The sequence below is a fragment of the Neodiprion fabricii genome, chromosome 5 (assembly GCF_021155785.1).
Source record: "Neodiprion fabricii isolate iyNeoFabr1 chromosome 5, iyNeoFabr1.1, whole genome shotgun sequence".
NCBI classification, from domain to species: Eukaryota; Metazoa; Arthropoda; class Insecta; order Hymenoptera; family Diprionidae; genus Neodiprion; species Neodiprion fabricii.
Genome location: NC_060243.1, coordinates 12,237,563 through 12,247,932, shown reverse-complemented (window position 1 = coordinate 12,247,932; position 10,370 = coordinate 12,237,563). Strand labels below are relative to the sequence as shown.

At 52.9% G+C, this 10,370-nt stretch overlaps 1 protein-coding gene across 1 annotated transcript; it reads left to right on the top strand.

The window, feature by feature from the left end:
* Nucleotides 1–3,431: 3,431 nt before the first annotated feature.
* Nucleotides 3,432–9,095, top strand: LOC124183671. The gene is made up of 6 exons (XM_046572432.1): nt 3,432–3,913; nt 5,873–6,698; nt 6,782–7,331; nt 7,518–8,071; nt 8,136–8,759; nt 8,856–9,095. Exons 1-6 carry the CDS (start codon nt 3,432–3,434, stop codon nt 9,093–9,095), a joined length of 3,276 nt encoding a protein of 1,091 aa, XP_046428388.1.
* The last annotated feature ends 1,275 nt before the right edge of the window (nt 9,096–10,370 follow it).

Genomic DNA, 10,370 nt, shown 5'->3' with positions numbered 1-10,370 from the left:
ACACCACCGGAAAACACCCCCCAAAAAGACAACCCACAGAACACACAAATCACAAATCAAAAAATCATACCCACAAACGCACAAACAACAGACGACACACAAACCGACAAAGAAACCGAACCACAGATATGCGCAGGAATACAAGAACTCACACAATCACAACACACACAACTACAGACGACAATACAGCAGAAAATCTCAACACTACCAGGCCAACTCGGGCTAACACACCTAATTGAACACAAAATAGACACACAAGGACACGCACCCGTAAAACAAAGATACTATATGGTATCACCAAAAATTAGAGAAGCCATCCACACAGAAATAGGCAAAATGCTAAGAGAAGACGTGATAGAACCATCAGAAAGCGAATGGTCGAGCCCAATTGTTATGATAAAAAAACCAAATAACACATATCGCTTCTGTTTAGACTTTAGAAAAGTAAACTCAGTATCAAAAAAAGACGCATACCCACTACCATACATGACAGCAATATTAGACAAACTACGGACAGCACAGTACATATCAAAAATCGACTTAAGCCAAGCATACTTCCAAATACCACTCGACGAAGACAGTAAACACATAACAGCCTTTACAGTCCCGGGAATGGGCTTATTTCAATTTAAAAGAATGCCATACGGACTGACAGGCGCACCGGCGACATTCCAAAGACTACTAGACAGACTCATAGGCCCAGAATGCGAACCATATGCATTCGCATACTTAGACGACATAATAATAGTAACACAAACATTCGACGAACACTTACAAAGACTAGAACAAATACTCAAAAGAATTACAGACGCGGGACTAACAATAAACCCAGAGAAGTGCGAATTCGGATGCGCACAAGTAAAATATCTCGGATACATAGTAGACAGACACGGTCTACACATAGACCCCGACAAAACACAACCCATAGAAGACTACCCAAGCCCAAAAACAATAAAACAACTACGGAGACTAATTGGCATGGCATCATGGTACAGACGCTTCATACCTAACTTCGCACACATTACAGAACCACTAACACGACTACTGAAAAAAGACCAGAAATGGCACTGGGGGGAAGAACAAGAAAACGCAATGAACACAATCAAACACGCACTCACATCACCACCCACACTCGCATGCCCAGACTACACACAAACATTCACACTACAAACAGACGCTAGCGGAACAGGGATAGGTGCCGTACTAACACAATCTCTCGATGACGAAGAGCATGTCATAGCCTACGCTAGCCGTGCGCTAAGCGAGGCAGAACGTAAATACTCGACAACCGAGAGAGAATGTTTGGCGGTACTCTGGTCCATTAAAAAATTCAGACCGTACGTGGAAGGGTATCAATTCAAAGTTATTACAGATCACCACGCACTGAAGTGGCTTAGAGAATTAAAAAACCCCACAGGCCGACTTGCACGATGGGCATTAGAACTATTAGAATACGACTTTGACATTACACACCGAAAAGCTACAATGCACGACGTACCAGACGCACTTTCAAGACGACACGAAGACGAAGAACACATAGACACAATAGAAGACACGACAGAAAAGTGGTACACATACAAGAAAACACAAGTACAAACACGCCCAGAGAAAAACGAGTCGTGGCGAATCAGAAACAATCAACTATACTTCCACCGCCCTAACCCCCTACACTCAAACCTCCTACCAGACACAAACCCATGGAAACTAGTCATGCCCAAAGACACAATAACACACATACTACACGAAAACCACGACGTAACACAAGCAGGCCATTTAGGGATCGAAAAGACATACCAAAGAGTAGCAAAAAAATATTATTGGCCGGGGATGTACAGAGACACAGTAAACTACATAAAAAAATGTGACATATGCCAAAGAACAAAAACAACACAAGCGCGACCGGCAGGACTAATGGGCATTAGAATTATCGAAGAACCGTGGACAGTAGTAGCTTCCGACATCATGGGCCCACTCCCACTATCAAAAAAGGGAAACCAATATATCATAGTGTTCGAAGACCTATACACCAAATGGGTGGAAATCATACCGATACGCAAAGCAAACGCAAAAACAGTAGAACAGACATTCCACTCACACGTAATATCACGATGGGGTACACCGCGCATACTACTAACCGATAACGGCACACCATACATAAACAAACTCATACGCGAACTGACACAAAAGTTCAACACAAGACACGCAACAATCCCCCCATACCACGCACAAGCCAACCCCGTAGAGCGAGTCAACAGAACCGCTAAAACAATGATCCAAGCCTACGTAAACAACGACCACACAAAATGGGACATACACTTACAAGACTTACAATTCGCAATCAATACATGTACACACACCAGCCTTTTTAAACCTAGGAAGGAAACTAAATCCCACACAATGTCTAAGAAATCAGTTAGAGAACGACGACGAAATAGAATTACAAGACACAGACAGATGGACAGACCACTTGAGACGACTACAAATACTCAGAGACGAAGTACAGAGGCACTTAATAGAAGCAAACGAAAAACAAGCACACTACTACAACCTACGAAGACGAGACATTCAATTCAAGGAAGGAGACAGAGTACTGAAAAAGAACCATACACTCTCATCCGGACCAGAACGAACGACAGCAAAGTTAAGTAAAAAATTAATAGGCCCATACATAATCACTAGGAAAGTCTCACCCACAATATACGAATTAACAACAGAAAGCGGTAAAAACATAGGAAAATGTCACATACAAGACCTAAAATTATATACATAATCAAATAAGCAACAAAATAACCACGCCCAATAACACGCCCCGAAAATAAACTAACATGTGTATTCACCCCACAGAAACACAACATGGAAAAGCAGCAACCAAAAATACCGGCCCTGATGACACTGCGACTGACGAGACCGACGACAACGACAACACAGACAGAAAGAACACCACTATTGCAAACACCAGGACAGGCCCCACACCCACACAGATACGGACGCGACGGCACACACCAGACTGAGACCCGACGAACCCTACTACCGACACCCACCACAAACATACAGGTAACACAGACCACCACGACAACAACACACATAACAACCACTGCACCCACAGCCACACAGAGTCACTCACAAACACACACACCGATGACCACACACACAATTACACTCTCCGGACCAAGGCAATGCCCGAAATGCAACGGGCTGGTCCGGGGCACAAAATACACAGAACACATACAAACCTGCACACAAGCTAACACAGACACACCACACCCACCACAAATTGTCACACACTCACCAACAGTTACCCAAACCACACGAACCACGGCCACACACACGACTACACACCCACCCACCAAGAAACAAACACCCCACACAACCACACGCCCCACACCCACACCAACACCACGGCACACACTACCCCCCGCATCACCCCCCCAATGGGCACACACCAGATTCGCGAGACCACAAACAACAGAAGACAGGATCTTACAGACATTCGCCAACATGGACAGACACACAGAACCGACGCAGACAGAACAAACATACAAAAAACGCACAGGACCACCCCCCGAAATAATAGCCATAATTGCCAACCTACAATCAACAAGCCCCTGGACGACGAACTACGAGCCGAACGAGAAAGATACATGACCAGACGGGCACTCCGACGCACAAACACTGACGAAACAGAAGCCAGCACCTCAACACGCCAAGCACACACCACACATCAAACAGCACCACACAAAACACAACCCCCAAACACACCAGACACCGAAAGCGACACAGATTCCACCACCTCCACCGCAGAGACGGTTATACACATAGAAACCACACACACAAGCACGCTACAGACGCAAACGACGGACAACGACACAGACAGTAACACCGACACCACCTCACTCACGGACACAGTCGATACGTACACAAACACCCCAACCAACCACACACACCACACGGGACTCAAGACGATACAAAAAACGGAAAACAATACGCAAAAAGAAAAAAGAACAAAACAGAAAACACTAGACAAACTGACAACACCAAACGGACGGACGAACAACGCAACAACGACGCACACACAACACGGGACGCAATACGATACAAAAAAAGAAAAAAAAAAAAAAAAGAGGGGACAAAACAGAAAACACCAAATACACTAACAACACCAAACCGACGGACGAACAACGACAGACGGAGGCCAAAGAAACAGAACACAACCCAAAAAGACAGAAGAGAAGGGAGACGCAACCACGAGCCACGAGGTACAAAGAACAACGCAAAAACTCACCAAGACCCACACCGACGAGAGCCACCGAACCAAAACCAAAAATTCAAGTATAAAATAATGTAAGAATAGAATAAGTTGCTATAAGAGGAAAAACATAATTTTGATTAAGACACAAGAGCCTAAGTAGAATAAGTAGATATAAGACAACCCACAACCCACACCAAACACACACCCCGCAAATACAACCCAACCTACATCCCTTACCGCCGACAGATCGGAGCAGACAACACAGGAACAACAGAAATAACAAAAGGAGAATACACAGACGAAATGACCACAAAATCCGTCACCGAAACCGTCTCACCCTATAGGCCTCGCCCCGCGTGGGGAGGGGGGAGTTGTGACGTTGCACCTAGAGTGCAAGTCACAACAAACCCTAAACCCGCGGGAAAGAGCCGAACGGGTGAGTCCTGTCCCGTCGGGAAAGACCCGAACATAACCGAAGCCCTCCGACGCTCGGCAGAGCCGAGCGCGAAGAACAGTACGATCACGGCCGTGACAGCAACAAGACCAGAGCAGCCTAGGCTACGAGCGAAAGAGAGAGAGAAAGAAAGAACGAGAGAAACCACCACACTCACACCGACACACCCCGCTACACGCACGCCGACGACTCCAGGAACCAGCGAGACCCAGCCACACTCCACCACACCTCGAGACACACACACACACACGCCGACGACACCAGGTTAGCCTGCATTCTACAGCCGATCTGCTCCGCCCCTCGCAACACCAACCCTTTCAACCTCACACTCCCCGTCACCCTACACCACCCTTCCCTCGCAATACCAACCCTTCCGACCTCACATTCCCCGTCACCTCTCACACTCCTTCCCCCCCCCCCCCCCCCCCCCCGCGCGTATCTGCAAGTTAGTATTAAGTCACGCTAAGGGCTGAGGCGTGATCAGCCCCCGCTCAAGTCTACAACCCTTTTGTACATCTTAGTTCAAGTCGACCCCTTTTGCACAAATACACACACCAAGTTTTACCTTTCACATTCGCCCTGTCTCTAATTGTCTCTTCCCCCCCCCCCCCCCGCCCACATTATTCGTGCGGACTCAAAACCCGTCACAACGGTACATCGAGAGCAACTAATTCGCGGATCTGAAATCAATTTTCAACGAATTTTTATATCCGCGCGTTCTGTCATTTCTGTGTAGCGACGTTGGCATGGGGGTGAGTTTCGGTCGTTGGGGGTTGAGCAACAAAATCGGTGATTTGATCGGACAAATTCACGTGATTCCGTGATTTATTAGTTGGAAACAAAATGTACAGTACATTCAATTACATTTCAAGCGTATTGTTTGTACGTGGCGACTTGGAGGTGGTTTCCGGAGCAGGGGTTGATTCTTTTAGTTCGAAATGAGTGTATTGTTTAAGCAACGAATTAGCAACCAATTCTCATAATTTTTTCGTTAATATTCCGTTATCCGTTTGCCTGGCTTTGCCAACTTTTTTTAAACTTGACATCGCCCTCAATTTCGGCGAAATCACTGGAGCAACAAAATCAAAATTTGGGGAACAAATTAGCAGCTAAAGAGCACTAAATACCCATGTAGGTCATTTCCGATATTGATGAAGTGGTTATTCCAGCTTAAGAGACGTACCTGTGACTAAGGCCACCGGGAAGGACGAGAAAGAGGAGATAACGCCAATGGCACGTGCTGATAAGCAACTCCCGCAGCCGCAGTGCCAGCAGGGGAGCAAGAGAAAGGGAAGTGAGCTCACCCCACCAGGAGCCGCGAGTCCCTTGGACGAAGAGGAGCCGACCCCGCCGCACAGGCCGGGAAGTACGCGGGGGGGCAGAACGGGAGCCACAAAAAGCGGGACTGGAGAGGCGAGAGCCATGCTTCCAGCCAAAGAGAGTGGAGAGGGCCAGCAGAAGAAGAACACAGGTACACGCCCTAAGGACAAGAAGAGGCGCGTTGTCCTCAATAAAGGGGCCTACGCAGTAAGGGACTCAGATACCGATGACACGGGATCCGAGGAAAGTACCCAAAGCCAGCGTCCGGGGATGGCAAAAGCCCTCCCTACTACCATGAAGGCCAGGAAAAAGGCCACCGGTGTGGTGACGAGCTCCCCAAAAGATGTTCCGAAGGAGATAGGCCGCGTCGAGTACAGGTACATGACCGCGGCAGATCTGGGAGCCCAGATCAGGGAGTGGATGGAAGAAATTGACGGCATCAGGATGAAATGCAAGTCAATGAACGGCAGACTGAGCGGCGAAATAAAAAAGAGAGTGGGCTGGGCGAAAGAAGCTCTGCTCACCCTTACCGGCAGAGCAGAAATGGCAGCCCGTCCCGCAGAGCTACGGGAGGAGAAAAGGAAGCTGGAGACCCAGGTCCGGGATGGACTAAGGGAGAGGGAGAAGCTCCAGAAGAGGCTTGAGGAGTACCGGGCAGCCCTAGGGAGAGCCTGGGCAGGGGCCAAAACCCCGCAGTGGACACCTACGCGAGGGTCACCAGGGGGATACCCCCAACAGCGCTGTGGCTCGACATCCAGGCGGCGGCGGTAAACACGGCGGGGGAAACCAGCGAGGGTCAGCCGACAGCGACGTCGACCGGCACCTCGGAACTCGGATTCCGACTCACTGAATCCGAACTATACCTGGTCCCGGAAGAGGACAGGGCCAGGAATGAAGAGCTGGCCAGGCAAACCGCGGCCCTCAGGCAAGTGCGAGAGGAGGTCAGCCGGATCTCCCGCATGCTGCGCAGCACAAGAGACGGGGAAAATCCAAGCCACACCGCGGCCACCCCGGATGCCGTAAGGGAAAGAGGTGTGGGCCTCGGACCGCCCAACAGGGCGCACGCGGTACCTAGCGCGGCCCGAGATACCGCAGAACCCATAGAAACAGCCCCAGGCGCGGCAAGCTCCCCAATGGAGGTAGGCGACGACGCCTGGGTCGAAGTGGGAAGAAGCGGCGCGGCAGCGAAGGGAAAGAAGAAGAAGAAGGAGAGATTGACTAAGGGGAACCCCCAAGGAGGGGCAAATTACAGCAGGTTGGCAACGAAGGCTAGGCCAAGGGTCCTACCGTCGACCCAGGCGCAACCAGGTGCGAACAAACCGCCCTGAGCCACCCGCAAGGCCCCGAGAACCGCGGCGGTCGCGATCAAATGCAGAGGGGAGAGCGCCCCCTACGCAGAAATCCTGCATTTTGCCCGCGGCAAGATCTAGCTGGAAGAGCTGGACATAGGGGGGACCAGGGTTCGGCGAGCAGCCAATGGCGGGGTGCTCATAGAAATACCCGGACCCGAGAACGCGAAGAAGGCGGACGCCCTGGCGGAGCGACTCTCCGATGTAATCGGGGAAAAATACGGCAACGCGGTCCAGGTGACGCGACCGTCAACCAAGGGTGAGCTGAGGGTACAAGGGCTGGACGACTCGGTGACGACAGAGGAGCTGGCCCGCACCCTAGCGAAGCAGGGAGGATGCGGTTCACAGGAGATCCGAGAAGGCCCTCCTCGGAGAACGGCTAGCGGGCTCTTCAGCGCTTGGGTGCAGTGCCCTCTAAGGGCAGCCACAACCGTGGCGGCAAAGGGTAGGATTAAAATAGGCTGGACCATAGCCAGGGTCGAGCTACTGGAGGCGCGGCCCCGTCAATGCTACAGGTGCTGGGGTTTTGGACACATAGGCACCGCGTGCACCGCACCGGCAGCGCGCGGGCGTGCGTTTTTCAGGTTTCGCAGCGAGGGACACCAGACGAGAGGCTGCACATCCACCCCGAAATGCACGGTGCGCGACAGCAAAGGGAAGAACAGCGCCCACAGGATGGGATCGGGACGCTGCGCATCGGTCAGTGAACGGGGTCGGGGGCCCGCAGCCAGGGACACCGTAGATGGCCAGGCTCTTCCTGCAGAGCAACCTGAACCATAGCCGGGGGGCTCAGGACCTGCTGAGCCAGTTTGCGTTAGAAGAGGGGGTGGATGTGTGTCTCATATCCGAGCCACACTCCATCCCGGGCGCAGACAACTGGCTGGGCAGCGAGGACGGCCTGGCGGCCATATGCTGGAAGACGGAGGGCGATGCACCACGGTGCTCCCTACTGGAGAGGGGAAGGGGGTATGTAGCGGCCAGATGCGGAAACATAGCAGTCGTATCTGGCTACATATCCCCCAACGTCCCCATGCAAGCGTTCGAGGGATTTATGGACGACCTAGTGCGGGTGGTCCGGTCAGCAGGCGACGGCGGCAGGGGGGTACTAGTAGGCGGCGACTTCAATGCCCGCTCACCGACATGGGACCCAGCGGGGAGCAACCGCAGGGGGGAGCTCTTGGAGAGATGGGCGGCGTCGTGTGAAGTAAGCCTGCACAACGATGGGAGTACGGCAACGTGTGTCAGCGCGCAGGGATCATCAGTTGTTGACCTGACGTGGTCGACGCCGAGCCTGACGCCGACGGTGCAGCAATGGCGAGTCCTCACGGAGAGGGAGACGCTCTCGGACCACCTTTATATAACGTATGAGATACAGGGCCTTCGGCACGTAAAATCTGGGGACGGGTCTGGACACGCACGGTGGAACTGGCGCAGATTCAATGTAGAACGCTTCGGGGAATCCCTAGGCACTTGTCTGGCATAGGGACCAACGGGCGAGGACCAGACTACGTCGGCCGGCCTCGCTGCATGGGTGGAGAGGACCATGATGCAGGCCCGCGACGCGGCCGCTCCCAGAGCTCGAACCAAGGGCTATAGGAGGACCACGTACTGGTGGAGCGAGGACCTGGCCGAACAGCGTAGGCGCTGCGTGGCAGCAAGGAGGCGCCTCACCAGGGACAGGAGAGCAGCCAGTGGCCCCCACGATGACAGAGAGGCTGAGTAGCGGACCAGTAAGCGGAGGCTGCGGGACAGCATAAAAGCAGCGAAGGCCAAGGCCTGGGAAGACCTCGTGGGCTCTGTGGAATCGGACCCATGGGGCCTACCCTACAAGCTGGTGCTGGGCAGGCTCCGCACCGCCTCGAGGGGGCTTACGGAAACCCTCGACAGCGAGACCCTGGGGAGGCTCCTCACAGCAATATTCCCAAGAGGAGAGGGCAGCGAGCCAGAGAGCCAGGTAGACCGAAGCTGAAACGAGGGATGGGCGGTCACGGTCGACGAAGTACGGTCCGCGATCAAGAAGGGGAGCGGGCGAAACACCGCCCCGGGACCAGACGGCATTAGAGGAGCCGCGTGGGCAGGAGTCCCCGAGGGGATGACTACGCTGCTCGCACGGACATTCACGGCGCGTCTACGGGAGGGGCACGTCCCACGATCCTGGACGAGGGCCTGCCTAGTGCTGATCCCCAAAGGAGGCACGTCCGGCGGATCTCTTCAAAAGGTCAGGCCTATATGCCTTTTGGGCGAACTCGGTAAGGCCTTCGAGAGGGTTCTGGTTTCTCGACTGGGGAACTGGATGAAAGAGAACCCCCGGGCCCGGCTGTCGGACGAGCAATATGGCTTCCGGAAAGGGCGGTCAACAATCGACACGCTAGTCAGGGTGCGCGAGTTCGTCGAGGGCGCTACAAGGACGGGAGGCTGCGCGGTGGCTGTATCTTTGGATATAGCCAACGCGTTCAATAGCCTCCCATGGTCTGTTATCAGAAACGCGCTCGCGACAAGGGGGGTACCCGCGTACATGCGGCAAATTATTAACGATTATCTCTCCCACAGGTACGTCGAGTACACAACGGAGGGCGGGGGACTGAGAAGCCTGGCGGTGAGAGCCGGAGTTCCACAAGGGTCTGTCCTAGGTCCTCTGCTGTGGATCCTGTCGTTCGACGAGGTCTTGCGGGTTGGAGCGGAGCCAGACACCGCAGTGGTATACTACGCAGACGACACCCTGGTCTTGAGCTCCGCGGCGGACCCAGCATCAGCGGCGGCCCTGGCCAACGTAATGGTGGCGAGGGTATGCCGTTGCATATCGGGCCTTGGGCTCAAGATATCGGCCAACAAGACGGAGGCGGTCCTCTTCGGCCGCGCAGGAAAAGGGACGGTAGAACAAATCCCGGACTTGAGGGTGGGTTCGGAGAGGATCCCACTGGCGGAGTCCATGAAATATCTTGGGATATGGCTGGACTCCGGTCTCACATTCCGAGAGCATTTCGCGGCCATGGAAGTG